The 22,921-nt window shown below is 42.0% G+C and overlaps 1 protein-coding gene across 2 annotated transcripts in view; it reads left to right on the top strand.

The window, feature by feature from the left end:
• The window catches only part of SLCO5A1 (solute carrier organic anion transporter family member 5A1), a 123,625-nt gene that overhangs the window by 64,490 nt on the left and 36,214 nt on the right, over positions 1-22,921 (top strand). For both annotated transcript variants that reach the window (XM_030215373.1, XM_030215368.1), the window contains exons 7-8: positions 3,087-3,246; positions 10,568-10,809. In XM_030215373.1, the coding sequence (XP_030071233.1) occupies positions 3,087-3,246; positions 10,568-10,809 (402 nt within the window). The remainder of the gene's footprint in view (positions 1-3,086; positions 3,247-10,567; positions 10,810-22,921) is intronic.

Genomic DNA, 22,921 nt, shown 5'->3' with positions numbered 1-22,921 from the left:
AGCAACCTGAGGAAGTATTATTTCACAGAAAGTGTGGTGGAGGCGTGGAATGGTCTCCCGGTGGAGGTGGTGTAGTCGATGACTGTTCCAGAGTTTAAAAAGGCATGGGATAAGCATGTGGGATCGCTTAGGAACAGGAAGAATTAGGGGTTACAGAGAATGGGCAGACTGGATGGGTCATATGGCCTTCATCTGCCGTCATGTTTCTATGTTTCTAAGGGAAGTCTTGCCTCACCAATTTGCTTCATTTCTTTGAAGGTGTGAATAAACGTGTATAAAGGTGAGCTGGTTACATAAGAACGTAAGAGTAGCTATACTGGGTCAGACCAATGATCCATTTAGCCCAGTATCCTGTTTTCCAAACAGTGGCCAAGCCAGGTCTAAAGTACCTGACAGAAACCCAAATTGTGGCAACACTCCATACTATAAATCCCAGGGTAAGCAGCTGCTTCCCATGTCTGTCTCAATAGCAGACTATGGACTTTTCCTCCAGGAATTTGTCCCAAACGTTTTAAAACTTAGATACGCTAACTGCTGTTACCACCTCCTCCGGCAAAGAGGTCTAGAGCTCAACTATTCATTGAGTGAAAAAATATTTCCTCCTATTTGTTTTAAAAGTATTTCCATGTAACTTCCTCGAGTGTATCTAGATTTTCAGAAAGCTTTTGACAGAGACTCCTGAGAAAATTAAAAAGTGATGGGATAGGAGGCAATGACCTTTTGTGAATTAGGAATTTGTTATTGGACAGAAAACAGAGGGTAGGGTTAAATGGCCATTTTTCTCATGGAGGAGGGAGAATAGTGGAGTGCCGCAGGGATCTGTATTGGGACCGGTACTATTTAACATATTTATAAATGATTTGGAAATTGGAGCGACAAGTGAGGTGATTACATTTGCAGATGACACAAAACTTTTCTAAATTATCAAAACACATGCAGACTGAAATGCAGGAAGACCTTAGGAAACTAGAAGACTGGGTGTCTAAACGGCATATGGAATTTAATGTGGACAAATGCAAAGTGATGCACATTGGGAAGAATAATCCAAATCATAGTTACCTGATGCTAGGGTCCACTTTAGGAGTAAGCACCTAAGAAAAAGATCTAGGTGTCATTGTAGACAATACACTAATCTGCCCAGTGTGCGGCAGTGGCCAATAAAGCAAAGAGGATGCTAGCAATTATTAGAAAAGGGATGGTAACTATACCAAGAATATTATAATGCCTCTGTATTGCTCCATCGTGCAACCTAACCTTGAGTATTATGTTCAATTCTGGTCACTGTATCTCAAAATTGATATAGCGGAATTAGAAAAGTTTCAAAGAGTGACAAAAATGATAAAGGAAATGGAACTCCTCTCATATGAGGAGAGGCTAAAGAGGTTAGGGCTTTTCAGCTTGGAAAAGAGATGGCAAAGGGGGGGATATGACTGAGGTCTACAAAATACTGAGTGGCGTAGAATGGGTAGCAGTGAATTGATTTTTCACTCTTTCAAAAAGTACAAAGACCAGGGGACAATCAATGAAATTACATGAAAATACTTATTAAACAAATAGCAGGAAATATTTTTTCACTCAAAAAATAGTCAAGCTCTGGAACTCATTGCCGGAGGATGTGATAACACCAGTTGGTATAACTGGGTTTAAAAAAATTTTTGTACTTGTTCCTGGAGGAAAAGTCCATAGTCGCTATTGAAATAGACATGGGGGGGAGAGCCACTGTTTGCCCTGGGATTGGTAGCATGGAATGTTTCTACTATTTGTGTTTTCGCAAGGTACTTGTGATCTGGCTGGCCACTGTTGGAAGCAGGATTCTGTCTTTGTACTTTTGGAACTAGTAAAAAATCAAGTTACTTCTACTCATTCTGCACCAATCAGGATTTTGTAGACCTCAATCATTTCACCCCTTATCCTTCTCTTTTCCAAGCTGATGAGCCCTAACCTCTTTAGCCTTTCCTCATATGAGAGGAGTTTCAACCCCTTTATCATTTGATCGCTCTTCTTTGAACCTTTTCTAATTCCGCTACATCTTTTTTGGGGTATGGCAACCAGAACTGAACGCAGTACTCGAGATGCATTATAGTATTTTCAGTCTTATTCACTGTCCCTTTCCTAATAATTCCCAGCATCTTGTTTGCTTTTTTGGCCGCTGCTGCACACTGAGCAGATTTCAACATATTATGTACAATTATTATTATTAACATTTGTATAGTGCTACCAGACACACGCAGCGCTGAACACCTGACACAGAGAGACAGTCCCTGCGCGATAGAGCTTACAATCTAAAAATACAGACAGACAAGATAATTAAGGGCGAGGAAAGTACTGGGTGAGAAGGAACAAGGATAGGGGAATTGAGTAGTGGTTAGGAGCCAAAAGCAGTGACAAAGCAATGACACCTAGATCTTTTTCTTGAGTGCTAACCCCCAAGGTGGACCCTAGCATTAGGTAACTATGATTCGGATTAGTCTTAACAATGTACATCACCATGTATTTGTCCACATTAAATTTCATCTTCCATTTGGATGCCCAGTCTTCCAATTTCCTAAGTTCTTCCTGAAGTATTTCACAGTCTGCACGTGTTCTAACAACTTTGAATAGTTTTGTACCATCTGCAAATTTATACACCACATTCATCGTTCCGATTTCCATATAATTTATAAATATGTTAAATAGCACCGGTCCCAATACAGATCCCTGCGGCACTCCACCGTTCTTCCAAATTCTTGACCCTACCAAGGGAGCTGTGACATGGGACAGGCACATATGATCCCTAAGAGAGAAGAAGCTACACAAGGGTTGGGCAAACTTGATGGGCCATGTAGTCTTTATATGCTGTCAATTTTCTCTGTTTCTAAAATCCATGTTTAGTTACAAATGAAGGCTCAAAGCTCCAAGATTCCAGTAGTAGTTTGGAATGACCTGGAAAAGAGTGGAAAGGAAGAACCACTAGGACAAAAAAGTTGTACCAGAGTGGAATATATTCTCTGGGGATGTTAATTGTATGTTTAAATACTTTTAATTAATGTGAAATAGACATTGAAATTTGTTATAGTTAAACTCTTGGGGTTTTTTTTTTCTTGCAGTCCAACTCTTACTCTGGCACACAGAAATCTAACAGGTAGCTGTAATGTTAACTGCGGTTGTAAAATTCATGAGTATGAGCCAGTCTGTGGATCAGACGGAATTACATATTTCAACCCTTGTTTAGCTGGTTGCATGAGTGTTGGAAATTATAGTCTTGCGGTGAGTATATCAAGGTATCATTTTTTTTGTTATTCAGGTATATACTAAGGAAATAATTGAAACCTCTGAAAATTTATTATCTACGTTTGAATGAGTTCAGTTAATATGATTAGAGGCATGCATCCTTCCTGACATTTTCATTTACAATGAGGGACATTTTCGAAAGAAACGTTTAAGTTGGGGTTTGGATGTCTTTGTAAAACGTCCAAATCCGGAGGCGGGGAAAAGCATATTTTCGAAAAAAGATGGACGTCCATCTTTTGTTTCGAAAATACCAAGGACATCCTTAAATTTGGACATCTTTGAATTTCGGTGATTTTCGAAACCAAAGATGTTCAAGTCAAAAACGTCCAAATGCAAGACATTTTGACGTGGGAGGAGCTAGTATATCTAGTGCACTGGTCCCCCTGACATGCCAGGACAGCAGCTGGGCACCCTAGGGGGCACTGCTGTGGACTTCATAAAATGCTCCAAGGTACATAACTCCCTTACCTTGTGGGCTAAGCCCCCCAAAACCCACTACCCCCAACTGTACACCACTACTGTAGCCCTTACGGGTGAAGGGGAACACCTGTATCTGGGTTCAGAGGGTTTCTGATGGGTTTTGGAGGGCTCGCTGTTTCCTCCACAAATGTGACAGGTAGGGGGGTAGGGGCCTGGGTCCGCCTGTCTGAAGTGCACTGCACCCATTAAAACTGTTCAAGGGACCTGCATGCACTGTCATGGACCTGAGTATGACATTAGAGGTTGGCACATAATATTTTTAATGATGTTGTTTTTTGAGGGTGGGAAGGGGTTAGTAACCACCGGGGGAGTAATGGGAGGTCATCCTCGATACCCTCCAGTGGTCATCTGGTCATTTGGGGTACCTTTTTGTGCCTTATTCGTAATAAAAACACGCCCTGGTGAAAACGTCCAAGTGTTAGTCATGGACATCTCTGCTTTTTTCCATTATGGCTCAAAGACATCCAAGTCTTAGGAATGCCCAAGTCCCGCCGTCACCATGCCTCCGATACGCCCCATTGAGATTTGGACCTGACATTTCTTATAAGGGCGCACCAAACTGGCCAAAAGTTTCCCCGCTTTTCTACACCACTTATACAGTTTGACTCTTTGGTAGTAAATATCTCTTTCTGCCCGATTGGTCAACAGCTGATCAATCTGGTGTCTTAGCTCCATCATAGTGTCTTTGGAGGGCTTATCCAACCAGTACATATGTTGCCTGCGAGGGGATTGGTATTTTTGTGACAACTGTAATAACTCTGCCTCTAGCTTTTTCTTCTTACTAGATGTGTATGCCAATATGTATCCCTTTAGCATTACTTTGGAGGCTTCCCAGAAAGTTACAGGTTCCACGTCTGGGGTCTCATTGGTCAATTGGAAATCCAGCTATTTTTCCCTCAAGTATGTCCGAAATGCGGAATCTTTATACAAGGAGGGTGAGAATTTCCACACCCTTTCTGTCAAATCTGCTGTGTAAGATATAGCAAGCGATATTGCAGAGTGGTCTGATGAGGGAATGAGATTTAATATACCGCCTGTCTGTGGTTTTTCAAACTACATTCAAAGTGGTTTACATTATATACAGGTACTTATTTGTACCTGGGACAATGGAGGGTTAAGTGACTTGCCCAGAGTCACAAGGAGCTGCAGTGGGAATTGAACCCAGTTCCCCAGGATCAAAGTCCGCTGCACTAACCACTAGGCTACTCCTCCACTCCATAAGGAGTTGTCAATAACTTGAGCCTCCTTGGCTACTAAGAAAAGGGATTGTGATATGAGGAAATAATCTAATCTAGAGTAAGTGTTATGCGGGTGGGAATAGAATGTAAATTCTGTGTCATGTGGGTGTAGAAGCCTCCATATATCCACTGTCCCCAGCTGATGTATGAGAAAATTGACACCCTTGCCCTCAATGGCCCTTCCCCTGGTTTTGGCAGGTTTACAGTCAACAGTGGGGTCAGCAGATCCAAGATGGCGATCTGAGCTGTGTGGGCGTTTTCTCGTCTCCGAGGGGTTGCTGTGGCGAAACGTCAGAATTTCCCCATTGTTAGTTTGAAGAATGGGGAAAAGAAAGGGGAAAGCAAAGGCTCAAGCCTCCCCGAACCTTGCTACAGGTCCCGCTGTTCGTCAGACCACATTAGACGCCTTCGGGATGAGGCCGCTCGAAGTGCAATTTCCTGCTTCGACGAGACCCGTGGAAATGGGTCAGAGCATAGAGGAGGTGACGTTCAGCCCCTCCGCAGGAACAGCCCCCCCGCCACCACGAGGTGTTCAGACGCCGACGGAGAGGAACCAGATAGGGGAAGCTAATATGCAGCCCCTACCTGTCCAGTTGGGAGGACCTGTCGGCTTCTCTACCCCGATCGGAACAACAGAGGGAGAGCTGAAGGAATCGCTCTCAGATCGAGGAGGCACCCCAGACGGTAGCGGGATAGCGGTAAGACCGGCTGTTGTCACATTAGAAGTGCTCTGGGACTCAATTCAAGGACTAAACACTTCCATTAAAATGGTAACAAACTCTCTTAAAGAAGAAATTGTGGAGGTTAAACAAATTTCCCAAACTTTGACTGTTAAAATTCAAGAACAATCGGATAAAACAGCATTGTTGGAAGGAGAAGTCGCTAAACTCAAGAACATTACGACTAACTTAATTAAAGACAAGGAAATTCAGGCACGTAAAATTGAATTCCTTGATAACCAATTCCGAAGGAATAATTTGCGGTTTATAAATTTCCCCAAGTCTCCATTGATTCCAGCAGTGGAGATGTTAAGGAAATATTTTGGTGACGTGCTGGGTCTACCAGTGGAGGGTTTTCCACCCATTGTTAAGGCTCAGTACATAACAGGAGTTACAAACAACTTAAATGAACAACAACCGCAAAACCCGCAGTTAAACTTAACTGAATTTTTAGAGAGTTCCTTGGACGTAGTGACGGAACGGACCACTCTACTGGCTACTTTTGCCTTTGAAATGGACAGGAACAATATCTTTAAGATTTATTTCCAACATGTTAATGCAGTCTTTCTGGGTTCGAGAGTTCAAATTTTCCCTGACTTGGCGAGGGACACGCAGAGGAGGAGGAGAGAATTCTTGCAATATAGGGCAAGACTTCTCAACCTGGGCGCAGTTTTTAAACTGAAATTTCCTTGTAGATGCTTAGTATCCCTTCAATTGAACAATTATATATTCTTTGACCCCTTAAAACTGCAACAATTTATAATAGCAAAGGAAAGTGTTAATACTCCTTAGTTGAACCCCAAAGAAAGTAATATGCTGTAAAGTTGGCTTGCAGGATAAAACTTGCTCTTCACGCTTATGGATAATTAATTTCCTTCTCTTTACCTAGTATCTGGATCTTTATTTGTGGACAAAGTAATTGTGTAATTTCCATTCTAATTTTTTTTTCTTTGTTAAAACAATTTCTTGTATTTCCATTACATTTATGTTGTTTAATAAATGTAAAATTATAAATAAAATAATAAAAAACAGTGGGGTCAGCACACATGTTAAAGTCCCTCCCAGAACGAGTTGATACTCCGAGTGTGGTGTCAGCTTAGCCCCTATTTCAGAAAAGAATATGTGGCTGTATACATTAGGAACACCAACTAATTGTTAACCAGGGGATAATCTTTTATAACAACCGGAGTAATTAAATTAGTAAGGTGTTCAAGACAATGATAAGAGATTGTAATGTTGCAGATGAAAGGTGGTTCCTCCTGAAGAAGACAATTGAATGCGGTCCAGCATTGGGGAACTGATAGTAGGAGCAGTAGATCTGGCCTGAAGGTGTTTTTTGGCTACCTGTTCACACATCACCTACACTTGGACATAAAGGAACTTATCCGCTGAAGTGTTTTTGGTAGCGGTATTTGGTTCCGGGTTAGCGCCTGATGAATCCAGCACAGCGTTGCTGTACGGCGCTAAAGAACAAGAGGATTTTGCAAGCTGGAACAGCTGAGTTCAACAACTGCAAAGTGTATAAACATTTATGATAGATTGGGACCTTCAGTTTATGTTCCAATATTATAACAGCGTATGAAATTATAAGAACATATGAGATGGAAATATAGGTTTTGTAAATGTATACAATGTTGGAGTTCAAGGGGTAGGCAATTGAGTGAATGGGTATGAATGAGTAAAAGGTTTAGATTTTATTACATATTGGGATTGTTTACTGTATGAATTCATACGGAAGCAATAAAAGATATAGTGGTACTTATCTTTAATACTGGAGTTTTTGTATGAGTGTATACGTTAGGGCCATACAGATTACAGAAGCCTAATTTCTGACCCTGTATGTAGTTCGCTTAGCATTATAACATCTACCATCTCTATCCTGAATTATTTTGTGAACGTTGATCGGAAATTGTTTATGAATTAATATAGCCACCCCACATTGCCTGGAGTTATAAGAAGAGCTAACCACCGCCCCCACCCAGCCCTTTTTCAACTCTGCATGCTCAGCGCTGGACAAGTGAGTTTCCTGCAAAAAAGTGATGTCAGCCTTTTCGGATTTCAACCATGCTAATATTTTTGTACGTTTAACAGGAGAGTGTATGCCATCCACATTAAGAGATATAAATTTTAGATTAACCATGGCAAGAAAGCAGACCTACATTAAGCGTGACATACTCCCTTTCCGTCCCACAGGCCTCCCAGCTGAGCCTGCTTGACGTTTTCAACCCCAGTACAACAACCCCCAGTAGAAAACAACAAGATTTTCAGACTGCGTTACCCACCCTTCCTCCCCTCTTACGAAGGCGTTCACTACATCTACCCCATGTTCCCCCCATTCATACTGTCTCTTCCACTCGAACATCACATTCATACCTACCCCACCCTCCTCCCTCCCTCCCCTCTTACGAACCCTCTCCTCCCTCTTAAGTTGCTCTTCTATCCTCCCCCCTTCCCGAACAACACAGCGAAGATTTATTCACCACCGCACCCTCTCTGCCCTCTTAATATAAAGATTATTCCTCCCCAAGTATTCTCCCCAGACACTTTGAACATCACCCCCAGAAACAGACCTCCAGTTGTACAGCCTTGTATGCCTAGCTGTTCTGGCAACCATGTGCTGAAAAACTGGTATAGCTCCCTGTCTTGGACTGATTCAGGCAGCCCAATGACCGGAAGGTTGTTGTGATGGTTCCTATTCTCCTGCTCCTCCAAGCGCTCACGAAGGGTCGCTGCCTCTTTTTGTAAATCCGCAATCTGCAATGCCATGCCACGTGTCGTGTCCTCTTGCTCCGGCATACGCTGTTCCACTTCTACAATTCTCCAGGTCTGGGTATAAAATTTCTCACATCTCCTCCACCGCTGTCTTTATTTTATTTAACCGGTCTTCCAGCGCCGTTGCCACTGTCTGTGAGATCTCCCTGGCCCAGTCTCCTGTCTGCTGTTCTGTTGCCTGCTGGGACTCTTGGCCCGCCGCCATTAGTTGCTTTCAATAGGATAACTTTTTTGTGTTTTAGACCTCTATGGCTCCTCATGGGCATTCCTTCTCCCAAAACGCTCTCACAGACGCTCAGCTATGCCCGAGCACTGCTCAATCGAATCGGAAGTCTAATAAAATCAGCAAACCTGGGAAGGACACAAATAATTAGCAGGTATTTGCAAAGATACGATGGAGCTCATTTTCTTGTTGCCGTTCAGGTAGCAGGCATCACGTGACCCCCCGATATCAACCTGTTCTGACACTGTCATTATCTTTCCATCTGCATGGGGATAGAAGTTATCAGTAGACAGATTTCTTGGGTTTTGGATTTCCTTCCAAACTTTGATTGGGCCCATCTGTTTTATGTGGTCTTTAATAGACAATTTAATTAGAAAATGATCAGCCCATGATAGGGATGTTATCTTGATGCCACCAGCCTTGTGTTCAAAGATGTCGACCCTTTTGCGGAACACCAAGTCTAGCATATGGCCCTTTTCATGGGTTGGAAATTTGATCATCTGAATGCCAATCTGGTAAAGCTCTTGGGGGGGGGGGGGCTTTGATTCCCTTGAGGTTCAGGGCTAGTTCAGCAAGGCCCTATCCTCATGATAAAATGAAAAAAAAAAAAAAAAAAGGTAAACCACCCCTTCCCAGAAAAAACCCCCCAAAACTTAGAGGAGCTGTTTCAAATGGTCAAAAGTTTGCATCAGGTATGGATGTTGTTCAAAAATACCATCCTGGAAGCCCAAACCAGATATATTCCACATATTAAACTAGGTGGAAGAAAGGTTAAACAGTCAGCATGGTTTAAAAGTGAGGCGAAGGAGCTAAAAGAACATCCTTCAGAAAATGGAAGATGAATCCAAATGAAGATAGACGAAAACAGCATAAGGGAACTTTTGGGTGCTTGTCTAGCATCTTACATAAAGGACAGACAAATACATCAGCAGATAGGGCAGAAGCATTTACCATACTATCTGTGAACAGTTAGTACAGCCCACTACTGTAAAAAGAAAAAGAAAATCAGCTTCTCTAAATCCTGTTTCCCAGCCCCTTAACATTACTCAAAGAATCCTCCATTCCCCCTTAACAGTGCTCATGGAACCACCCCTTCCACCCCTAGACAATCTCCCCAATAGTACTCAAGAAATACCTCCCTCCAACAATCTTACTAGGGGTGGCTCCGGTGGGTTAGTGGAAGGGCAGGAGCAATCCCTGGATGTTCCTGACCTGTAGTTGGCCCGGGATTAGAATGGTAGCTTTGACCCCTTACAGTAGTCTTGCGGTGCTATCTCTAGAGATCAAGCTCCTGCTTCTTCACTGCCCCACCAAGGACATCCCCAGAAAAAGCCAAAGGCATTATCGAGGGGGAGGAGATCATAGTAGGTGCATCTTTGCTACCTTTAGCCATGAAAGTTACTGTTTGCTAACTGTAAGTATTGTCTAGGCCCTTACCCATACTATTTTCACCCCTTTCCCAACCCCTGCTACGGCAAGCAGTTACTGTGGGAATTAGTGTGGCCATGTGGTAACTTATCTTGAGCTAATTCCTGTGTTGACTGCTTATCACATTTTAGAAAACAGGCCCCTTAATATCTTAAAGTGTGCCTTGTACTTGGGGCTCAAAGACATCGGGTAATAGTTTTGTTCATATTTTGAAACTCAAAGCTATTTTATTACCGTTCAGTTTCTTCTTCTGAACAAAACTAGTTTGGTTAAAAACAAAAACACTTATGGACTATAGGATTTATATTTAAATAGTGACTTTAGATTTAATTTGCAACTGGGCTTGTTAAAATACTTTTCATAATTGTTTCGTGTACTGTGTTGGTAAATCAGTTAATTTATGCTAAATATCAATGTTGTTGTGCTTCCTTTCTCAGGTAAGAAATTATACAGAATGTGCCTGTGTTCAAAGCCGTCAAGTAATCACACCACCAACAGTGGGACAGCGAAGTCAACTCAGGGTGGTGATCGTCAAGACATATCTCAATGAGAATGGCTTTGCTGTTTCAGGGAAGTGCAATCGGATCTGCAATACACTTATCCCATTCCTAATATTCCTTTTCATTGTTACTCTCATAACAGCATGTGCCCAGCCATCAGCAATCATTGTAACACTCAGGTGAGAACCAGTAATATATACAATAATGGTTATTTATATTTACTTTTATATATAACTTGATCTTCAATATTAGAAGAATTAAAATGTGAAGTAATTAAATTATGCCTCTCTTTTCTGTTATCATACTGTGCTTAGATTCACTTATTTTTTCAGACCATTTTTGGTAGTGTTCTTTTGCAAGGTTTCATGGTTTGAATATTGATTATTCTCATTTGATAGTTATTTGTAGTTTTAAATAAAAAGTAGACAGATTTTCAAGATTTCAATTACCACTGTCAAGCTCTGAGCAAGCTGTAAATAGGAACAACAAACATTGTTTGAAATGTCTGTATGCAAATGCCAGAAGCCTAAGAAAAAAGATGGGAGCGCTAGATTATATTGCACTAAATGAAAAGATAGATATAATAAGCATCTGTGAGACCTGGTGGAAGGAAGATAACTAATGGGACACTATCATACCAGGGTATAAATTATATCACAGTGATAGGGTACATCAAATTGGTGGAGGGGGTAGCATTATACGTTAAGGAGGGCTTTGAATCAAATAGAATAAATATTCAGGGCACAAAACACATCTTGGAATCCCTATGGATAGGAATTCCATGTGTAATGGAGAAAAGGATAGTGATAGGAGTGTACTATTGTCCACCTGGCCAGGATGAACAGACAGATGCAAAAATGTTATCAGAAATTAGAGAGGCTAACAAACTGGGTAACGCAATAATAATTGGTGATTGCTTTGCATCCTTGCCAGACCAGTCCAGACAAATGGGTAGTTGTGCTCATCCACCAGCAGATGGAGACAGAAATAGAAAGTAGATCCATGTGATTCGCCCTCTTAAGGCCCTGCGTAGCTGTAGAATGCTCAGTATATTCTGTCTCCAGAGGATAGTGGATGGTACATGCAGCTCCCATCTGTGTGGCTCAGTCAGCACCTGACCGGGGGGAACCCTCTTAAGATTAGGTTGAGCAGCACTTCATGGCACAAGAAGAGACTCCCTTTTGCAGTGCGGTGCATTTGGAGCTGGAGGAAACCTGGTAGTGCCAGCTCCCTGCCCCACTTTCCTTCCTTTAGTTGACCTTGCCGGAGGCAAAGTAGTACTAGGACCAGTCAGCCTCGGCTGACCGGACTACAGGGAGTTTTGTCGGCTGTTCCAGGTAACGCTGTCTTCTCTTTGGCGCCATATTCTATTTCATGGCCACCAGACAGTAACAGTTCGGGATGGCGTTTACTTGCTGGGTCTGTGCTTCATATTACAGTATGTCGTGTCTCTTTTTCTTCTAGTGGACACCTCTTTCTGGATGCGTTTGGTGGTGATTCAGCTTTGCAAGGACTGCTTTTTGCTGGACGTTTCTTTGCAAAAAAAAAAAAATGACGAAACGATAGTGCAATGGCTGTGTAGGGTGTACACTGCTCGCCTGTGACTCCTAGTTGTTCCTGCATGTTTTTGTGTGGGCCTGGAGTGTCTTCAGTGCCTGTGGGTGGTATCTGCAGCATGGTCCTTGCTGGGGCATGGGCCCTTTTGAACCGCTTATGTCTTAGGGCTGTTCTATGTGTGACAGTTTCATTTTTGGGCTTGCAGGGCCACAGACCGGGTCTCAAGCCTCTGGGGTTCCATGAGGCATTGCAGCACCTTTTTTCTCTGTTGTATCTGGGACAATTGTGGTGGTGGGTGCTTGTTTCTCCTTTCTGGCTGCAAGCTGGTTGTGTCAGCTGAAAGTTATGGCAGCTGCATTTTGTGGCACCACTGGTCTTCTCTGTTCCCTGTGGTCTTTCCTCTGGGTTGTCTGTAATGCAGCATGGCAGTAGTCTCCTCTTCTCCAAATAACCTTCTAAGTCTCTTCTTGTCTGGGTGCAGATGTCTCCTGCATTGGAGAGTGTACCGGTCTCCTCTCTGCAGAGTTGCAGGCCCTTCTGTAAAACCCGGGGTTTGTAGTTTTTTTCTCTCTACTGGATTTCTTCTCTGCTTAGGCCAGATATTTCTCTGCTCTGTTGGTTTCCTCTCTTCAGAGTGGTAGCTGTTGGCTCTGGGGCTGTGGCGGCAGCTGCTTCTTGGTGGCATTACTTGTCTTTTTACTGAGTTCCAGTCTCCTCATTCCTGAGTTGCAGCCATTTCTGGTATTTCTCACCTGTCCCAGTCTCCTCTCTTCTGAGTGGCACATCTCTCCGGGTTTCTCGGTTGCACTAGTCTCCCCTCTGCTGGGATGCAGGCATCTCTCATTGCCCCACAGGTCTTGGGTTTTTATGTGACTTTAGGTCAGTCATCTCTGTGCGGAGTTGAGGCCATCTCTCGGGTTTCACAGCTGTGACAGCCACCGATTGTCAGGGTTGTTGATGTCTCCACTGTTTCACAGGAGCTTCAATCTCCTCCCTTCGGGGTTACAGACCTTTACGGTGTTCCTCGGTTCCACCAGCCTCCTGTCTTCGGGTGGTCAGCGCCAGTGTTTCTTGTCTGTATCTGTTGTCTCTCTTTGGAGTTGCTCACATATTCAGGGTGCACAGCAGTGCATGTTTTTTCTCTTTGGAGTTGCGGACATGTGCCATGTGTCATTGCGGAATCTGTCTCCTCTCTGCGGAGTTGCAAACATCTTTGGTATCTCCCGGCGGGGCTTGTCTTGTCCCTTTGGGGTTGCGGCCATCCTAAGGGTGTCACAGCTATGCCTGTCTCGGGAGCTACAGACCTGACCAGTATATCACAGTGTTACCCATCTCCTCTCTTTGGGGTGGCAGACCTTGCCAGTATTTCACAGCTGCACCTGTCTTCTCTCTTCAGACCTACAGCCATTGCCGGTATTTCACAGTTGCACCAGCTTCCTCTAAGGTTCAACGTTTTTTATTGATGTGATTCAGGAAATGCATCGAACAAATGGATTATAAAAAGCATCAATTGTCAATACAAATTACACCAAACTCAAAAAGATCATCCGCAAAGGGTTATAATAATAGTCTCCCCAGCCCTCCCCGATCCTAAAACAGCCCACCTATCACTCAACCCTAAAGAAACAGGATGAAATCCTGAATCATAGCCAACAGTATGAATTACACAAAAAATAAGAACTCAGTTAAACAGCAAAGTTAGCAAATACAAACATTAACACCAAATAGGGAACCTTGGTTCTTATGGTTCTCGGTGAGTATTCCCAGACCTCCCACCAAACCACCTAACAACTACATCTCCCCACCTGTTATCTTCAATCCCCGACCTTAATGGAAAAGAAGAAAAGGAAAGAAAAAGAACAAACATAGTTCAAAAGTCTCAAGAAAGGTACATCAGGTGTGGCTAAGCAACATCCGTGGCATGTATAGGGAATTCAGAACAAAACTGTACTCCTTGGGATCCAGAGATGAAAGGTACGTGTCCCAGACTGACAAGATTTTTTTCCTCCGTTTAAGAGAGTGACCAACATGCTTTTGTTCCATGAGCATATGATTATGAAGCATACTTTGCCAGCTCCATTAAGAGGGAGCTTTGGACCCCCTCCAGCTCTTCAAGATTGCCTTCTTTCCCAACAAGGCTGCCTTGCGAACCAGAAGACAGAGACCCCTACCCTTCAGTGACAGTTGCTCGTGATGGTCTAATAACAAGCCTACCACAGACATTGGGGTCGTGTGATCCAGGAGACTGCTCATAAAGCGAACTATCCGAGTCCTGAATTTCTATACTATAGGTCAATCTCAAAATGCGTGTATAAAAGATGTGCAACCCTGCATTTTGGACATAAAGGAGGATCAATGCCTCCTATATGAAACAATTGAGTTTGTGAAAAGTATGCCCGATATAATAACCGAAATTGGCACTCTCTTAAGTCAGTAGCTAAAATCAGTTGTGGAATTTTGAGAAATCCAATGATTTATTAGTAATGAATCAGGTGATCTGTTTAGGTCAGTGGCCCACTTTATCTGAAGGTGAGCTAAGTTGTTCTGGGGCAACAACTGGTTCAGAGCCTTGTGTAAGAGAGATACAGTCAACTGATCTCTATCCTTCAAGTCAAAACATAAACGTAACTGTCTCTCATGCCCAGCTGTTAAAGCAGTTTTCTCAAATGATAGTACGTAATGGCGCAATTGAAGATAAGCAAAATGATCAGCAAACTGTATAAGGGTTTCTTCTCCCAAAGCTTGTCATGGGAGCATAGAACCATCTGAATCTAAAAGATGACTGAGGTATCAAATTCCCAATGTCCCCCACCTCCGAAATGTAACGTTATCAATGTCTGGTGCAAACGCTGCATTTCCTTGGATGGGCCACAAAGCAGAGATAGAGGTCGACATCCTCCAAGAGGTTAGAAGGTCCTTCATAATGAGCATAAAGGGGGTCACTAAGATGTATCGTTTAAGAAAGTCTGGTAACTGTTTACCTGGAACATGTAGAATATAACTCAGGTCCCAGGGGGTAATGAGATCTGACTCTATACTAAGTGGAGTATAATCCTCGTGTTCCAAGAACCAATCCCCTAAATGTCTGACTAAACATGCTAAATTGTTTTGAGAGAGGTCTGGTAATCTGAGCCCCCCCCCCCCCCCCCCCAATTTCCAGCTGCCAAAAAGATAACGTATAACCATGCTAGGTTTCTTACCCTTCCACAAAAAAACAAGATAATTGATGATAAAAATTACGGAGATCCTTTTTCAAAAGATAAAGGGGCAGCATTTGAAGTGAATATACCATCTGGGGACTTCCACCATCTTGAAAAGGTGAACTCTACCATGAAGATTTAAAGGGGAGTGCCATCCAGCTGGTCAGCATAGAGATAGTGGAGTCTAGCAGATGAGTGATGTTAAGTTGATACAATTCTGACTGCTGCATTGAGAGTTGGATGCCTAGATATCTAAATGAATGTTGGGCTCATCGTAGAGGGAAAGGCCCCTCCCAGTCCCATCGATCCCCCTCAGAGGAGAACAAAACCAGAGACTTTTGAAGATTAAGGCGAAACCCCGAAAAGTCCCTGTATTCCTAAAACACTGTCATCAAGATAGTCAGTGAATGTTGAAGATTTGTCAAATGAATTAGAAGATCATCCAAAAAAGTCAAGACCTTTAATGCCGAAGTCCTGAAAGGCATCCCTTAGATCTCCGGGTTTGCCAAAATATCTCTAATCAAAGGGTCCAAAACTAGAATAAATAGTAATGGCGACAGAGGACAGCCTTGGCGTGTCCCACTTCGAATCGGAAATGCCTGAGAATAAAGGCTATTAACCCACAGTATTGCTGCTGGAGTTGAGTACAGGACCCGAATGGTATCAAGAAAAGCTCTTGTTATGTCTTATGCTAGTAGTGTTTGAAAGAGAAAATTCCAGGAGACGAGGAGGGGCATTTTCGATAGAATGTCTAAATCAGAATTTGGACGTTTAAAAAAAAACGTCCAAATTCTGAACAAGAAAGAAGGTCATTTTCGAAAAAGATAGGCGTCTGTCTATCTTTTGTGTTCAAAAATGCTATGGATGTCTTGTGATTTGGACGTCCTTTTTTTTGGTCCATTTTCGAACAAAAAAACGTCCAAATGCAAACCGTCCAAATCAGAGGAGGAGTGGCTTAATGGTTAGTGCAGCGGGCTTTGATCCTGGCAACATGGATTCAATTCCCACTGCTGCTCCTTGTAACTTTGGGCAAGTCAAATGCACAAGGGACATTTTTGGATATGACATCTAAGTCTGAATTTGAACGTTTTTTGTAAAACGTCCAAAGTCAGAACAGGAAAGGTCATTTTCTACCCCCCCAAAAAAGTCTATCTTTTCCTTTTGAAAATGCTGTTTGGAAAAATGTTTTATGATTTGGATATTTTATTTTTTGGTCCATTTTCAAACAAAAAAACATCCAAATATCCAGTGTACCTGAATGTAACTCACCTTGAGCTACTACTGAAAAAGGTGTGTGCAAAATGTAAATAAATAAATGCAAAACGTACAAAACACACAAGAAAATCCACATTAGGGTGAAACCATTCATGTATTCTAAGTGTGGTAAAAGCTTTGGTTGTAATGTAAATCTCAAAGTGCATCAGAAAGTCCATACGGGAGAGAAACCATTTGCATATGTAGAGTCTGGTAAAAACTTTGGTCAGAAGGTAAACCTCACAATGCACCCAAGAATCCACACAGGAGTGAAACCATTTACATGTCCTGAGTGTGGTAAAAGCTTTGGTTGTAATGTAAATCTCAAAGTGCATCAGAAAGTCCACACGGGAGAGAAACCATTTGCATATGTAGAGTCTGGTAAAAACTTTGGTTAGAAGGTAAACCTCACAATGCACCCAAGAATCCACACAGGAGTGAAACCATTTACATGTCCTGAGTGTGGTAAAACCTTTGGTTTGAAAGAAAGCCTCACATGGCATCAGAGAATCCACACAGGGATGAAACCATTTACATGCACTTAAGAGGTAAAAGCTTCAGTTGCATTGGGACAAGTAATTATGGAATGTACACTCTTGCTATGAAGTATGGAAAAATAGCACTCTGGTATTTAGATATATGTAATGAGACCTCCTTTTCATCTATAGATCTGAATTCATAGCCCAAATCTACTGATAAACAATAGACACAAGGCTCAGATGTTATAAAACAAAAAAATAGAAACTTGGCATCAGGTAGAATAGTGGAAAAGTGACATCCCAGGAAAGCAAGAGGGCATCCTTGGGGGCACTGCAGTGGACTTTATAATATATTCCCAGGTACACATCTCACCATTGCTCCCTTACCTTGTCTGCTGAGCCCCACAAAACCCACTACCCCCAACTGTACACCACTACCATAGCCCTTACAGGTGAAGGGAGCACCAATATTTGGGTTCAGTGAGTTTCTGGTGGGTTTTGGAGGGCTCACAGTTTCCTCCACAAGTGTAACAAGTAGGGGGAGGTAGGAGCCTGGGTCCACCTGTCTGCAGTGCAGTGCACTGCACCACTACTAGACTACTTCAGGGACCTGCATGCTATTCTAATGAATCTGAGTATAACATCTGAGGCTGGCATAGAGGCTGTCAAGTAATATTTTTATTTATTTATTTATTCGTTTATATAATTTACACAAGCTTAAATCTTGTTACATGTAATTCAGACAACAAAGAAATATCATATTACATAATATACCAACATCTTAGTATACCTCCATAAAAGAAAAAAAGAAGAATTATTTTTAAATGTCTTTGTCCCTTCCTTAGACCACAAATCTGTTGAGAGGGGGTAAAAAGGTAAAGATCAGGAAAATCTAAATTTAAATGAAAAATACAAAATATAAAACATGGCTACCACTCCACCAAAGTATATTTAAACTTCATCCTTCTGATGTTATGTCTTTACTACTCTTTTCAGGTCTATGAAAGATTTCAGTTGCTCTGACATGAAGAAAACATATTTAAGTCCTAAATATTTAACTACACATTTATATGGGTACGTTAATAAGAAAGTGGCACCCAATGACCGTGTCTCCTCTCTTAAATCCAAAAATTTTTTTCTTCTATCTTCCGTAACTTTAGTGACATCCGGAAATATCCATATCTTCTGACCACAAAATTTTTGATGCATATTCTTAAAATAAAGCTTCATTACAGCATTTAAATCCTGTTCAAACACATATGAAACCAAAAGTGTGGCTCTATTAGTTATTTCGGATAGAGAGTTCTCCAAAATTAAAGCGATATCTTTCAATTCGTCAGGATTTCCATGGTCCAAAACCGCATGGGTCCCTTCCTGGTATTTTTTTGGCAAATAATAAATCTTATTCACAGGGGGAAGATTCTGAGGTAACATTTTCAAGTTTTCAGTCAAATATTTTTTAAACAGCTCCAAAGGAAGGATTCCAGTTGGTCTAGGAAAGTTTAATATTCTCATATTCAGTCTCCTATTGTGATTTTCTATTTGTTCAATCTTTTGTCTGATATTCAAATTGTCTAACTATCACCGACATATTTTCTTGCATTTTTGAAATATCCTTTTGAGAAGACCTACCTGATCGTTGAATTCTTCCTTTAAACTACCTATTGATTTGGAGACTTGGTCCACAGTTACAATTAAATTAGTTGTTTGTTGAGTAGATTTAGTAACAATATCTTTCAAGCCTTCCATAGCCTGCCAAAGAGCCTCGAGTAACCACCGTGGGAGGCATCGGGATTTCCACCCTACCTCCTGTCCCTCCTGCCTTTAATTCCGGGGGGAAACCTCCTCCGTTGGCACCAAGTTCCCCGCCTTCCGGGTCTTGAGTAACAGCTTTACCTTCCCGTAGTAAGGCAGGGCACGGTGGATTATCAGGTGCTGGAGGAGAGAGTGTTGTATCGTTTTCCTGAGGTGTCGGGTTTCCTGCCCCGACATCTAATGGAAACTCAACTCCAGTCTGCTTTGGTGGCTGCTGAAGAGCGAAGCTGTCGATTCTAAGTTGTTTCGGGGAAGAGGTTAAGGTGGTGGAAGGTTTTTCCCTAGCATTCCCCTTTCTTTTTGTATGCGGCATAGCTGGTAAGAAGAAAATTTTCAACAAACACTCGGTCAGACTCAGCGTCTTCAGCATACTGGCACCATCTTGTCACGTCCCCCCCATCAAGTAATATTTTTAATCACATTTTTTTGGGGTGGGAGAGGGATAGTGACAACTGGGGGGGGAATAAGGGGAAGTGATCCCCGATTCCCTCCAATGGTCATCTGGTCATTTGGGGCACCTCTTGTGTGGAGTAGAGGAGTAGCGTAGTGGTTGGTGCAGCAGACCTTGATCCTGGGGAAGTGGGTTCAATTCCTACTGCAGCTATTCGTTATAAAAACAGGTCTAGCTCAAAACGTCTGTTTTAGTCTTGGACGTTTTTGTTTTGTTCCATTATGGCTGAAAGACATCCAAGTCTTAGGAACGTCCAAGTCCCACCTTGAATACGCCCGTGGCATGCCCCCTTGAGATTTAGACGTCCTTCTGACAGACTAAAACATCTAAAAAGAGGTTTTGAAAATACTGATTTGGACGTTTTTGTGAGATAAACGTCCAAATGCAGACTTATGTCACTTTTTGGACGTTTTTCTCTTTTGAAAATGACCCTGATAGTCAAAAGCCTTTTCGGCATTAAAGCTTATTAGCAAGGATGAAAGTTTATATGATTGTATTTTCTCCAAAGAGGTCAGAATGAGACAAATATTCTTTACAGCATTTCTCCCTCTGATGAACCCAACCTGAGCTCCATGTATCAAGTTCAGCAGCAATTTAGCCAAACGATTCGCCAAAATTAAGCAGCAAAATTGGCCTGTAGGAATTAGGGGAGCAGGGATCTTTCTCATCTTTTAAAAGAACAATTAGCTGTGCCGTACTAAGAGTGCCTGGAAGAACTTTATGAGAAATCATATGTGCAAAATAGGAAAGTAAGGTGGGGAGGATCTGGTTGATCAAAATTTTGTAAAATTCAGCTCGAAGGCCTTCGGGCCCCGGGGCATTACCCAGTGCACTTTCCTGAAGGACCAGCAACAGCTCATCATCAGTGAAAGGAGCATTAATTATTTCTGCCTGTGCAGGAGATAACCTACAAAGTTGAAGGTTATCCAGATATAAAGTGCCATCCATGGTATCATCCTCTAGGACCTGATAACTGTGCATAAAATTCTCGAAAAAGGGCTGCAGTATCCTTGTTTTTATCAAATGGGCCAACAATTTACCATTCCCCCCCCCATGAAGATATAACTTATATTTATAGTACATAATAGATTTGACCATCCGCTGATGGATTCATGTATTAAGAGCAGCTTGGGAGGCCAACATCGTCTCACGAGCTGCCATGGACCTCTGGTGACCATAAGCAGTCCAATCTTTAATCACTTGCCTTTCCAGCCGTAAAATTTCTTTGTCTCTCATTTTCTTTTTATGTGTTACATAAGTTATTATTTCTCCCCTTAGCACCGCCTTGGCAGTGTCCCAGAAAAGAAGTGGTTGTGACATGTGGGCAGCATTGTAAGTGAGATATTCTTTCCAAAAATACCAGGACTAGGGGGCATACCATGAAGCTACAAAGTAGTAAATTTAATATGAATTGGAGAAAATATTTCTTCACTCAACATGTAGTTAAACTCTGGAATTCGTTGCTGTAGAATGTGGTAAAGGCAGTTAGCTTAGCGGGGTTTTAAAAAGGTCTGGACGGCTTCCTAAAGGAAAAGTCCATAGACCATTATTAAATTGACTTGGGGAAAATCCACTGCTTATTTCTGGGATAAGCAGCATAAACGTTTTCAGGATCTTGCCATGTATTTGTGACCTGGATTGGCAACTGTTGGAAACAGGATGCTGGGCTTGAAGGACCTTTGGTGTATCCCAGTGTGGCAATATTTATGTAGTTATGTACATGTATTAATCAAATAAGAGTGAAAACATGTTTTCCAATAGAGATCCACTGGGCATTGCCAGCGATGGGATTTAGGGATCCAAGGTCTAAGTTCCATAGTGCCCACACCATGGCATGGTCAGAAATACCATAGGGTCCAATCTCGGAGACTTGTAAATGGGAAAAAAATGACTGTGAAATCAGGATATAGTCAAGACATGCCTAAGAGGAGTGGGCCCTGGATAGGTGTGTATAGTCCTTATCGTTCATATGAAACAGTCTCCAGGAGTCCACCAAACCCAGCGTGTTGCAAAGGAGAGGAATATCCCGAGAAGGACAAATATGTTGATCTCCTGTCGGATGCGAATAATTCATTACAGGATCATATACTGTGTTAAAATCCCCACCACTAATTATTTGCTTATCCAAGTGAGGCAGAAGAATATTCAGGAGCCTTGTGAAGAATGATTTATCATAGCTATTTGTGGCATACACATTACATAGAAGGAGGGGTTGTTTATTAATTGATATATAGGCTATAATAAATCTACCCTCTGGGTCCTTCTTAACTGAATGGACCTGTACATCCAAAGATTTCCTAAATAAGATTAAAACACCCACTTTTCTGTGAGTGACAGGCGCCTCCACAAATGATCCCATCCACCATTTTCAGAATTTCAGAAATCCTCTGAGGAGATATTTATTTATTTATTGCATTTGTATCCCACATTTTCCCACCTATTTGCAGGCTCAATGTGGCTTCCAGAGTTTTGTTATGATATATTCATTACAGGATATCAGATACAATTGGTAGTGTACAAAGATTAAGTAATGGAAGAGTGAAGGAAGGTGTTAGGGAGGATAGAAGGTGGATTATCATAGCTGGGTGGATTAGTGGGGTAGTTTTGTAAGGTTATGGGTTCTCTTTGTAATCTCTTGAAGCATATCTCTATGTGTTGTTGTAAAAATTGTAAAATCTTTTGGCGTTTTATTGGGGAAGTAACTCCCCCTATATTCCATGTAGAAAGTTTAAGCGAGCCGTCTTCAACTCACAGCAAGGATAATAATTGGATCCATGCGGTGACAAGGGAGTATACAGGGCCGGCAGTCTCCCAGCCAGGACCACAGTTCTCCAAGCCTATAAGCAGTCGATTGCCAGTGCACAAACAGCTCACCACAGACACAACCAAGCATACTCCACAAAAAAAGAAAAGGAGGGAACAAAAGTAGTATCACGGAGTACCCCTATCGCCCCTTCCCACTCCTACCCTCCTCCCTAACCCATACACCATCAAGGTGTACCATTTTGAGAGGACCCACTCCCCTCCAAATTGAAAAACCATCACAAAGGAGTTCCTCCAGATCACCCTCCAGAAAGTTGTATACCTCCTGCCAACCCACAAAATCCACCCAATAGTGTCATGAAGTAATCAAGCACTGGCAAATCTTTGGACTTGGGAAACAGCGGTACAGCACAGGCTGCACAATAAAGCATTCCAGAGAACAATGGCTTAACACTGGAGCAAACCACAATACATTCAGCTATACGTTGATAAAGAAAAAATGGGTGAAAGAACCATATCTAAGATTAGCCCTAATTAAGTAATATGTACCCGTTTAATGAAAGTTGTATCTCCAAGAATCCAAAGATTAAGGAGAAAATAAAAGTCCAGCAGTTAACACAGTTCAAAGAATCCCTTCAAAGATCATACGTCCACTACTGTATCAAGCTGTGATATCAGCTATCTCCAAAAGGGATTATCATCCATACAGTATTGATAAATCAGAGATTTCAAGGTGGCGAAGAAGTGAGTATAATGCTCCACAAAAGGGTCC

Source organism: Microcaecilia unicolor, chromosome 1 (genome assembly GCF_901765095.1).
Source record: "Microcaecilia unicolor chromosome 1, aMicUni1.1, whole genome shotgun sequence".
NCBI lineage: Eukaryota > Metazoa > Chordata > Amphibia > Gymnophiona > Siphonopidae > Microcaecilia > Microcaecilia unicolor.
This window is presented reverse-complemented; position numbering and strand designations above follow the sequence as displayed.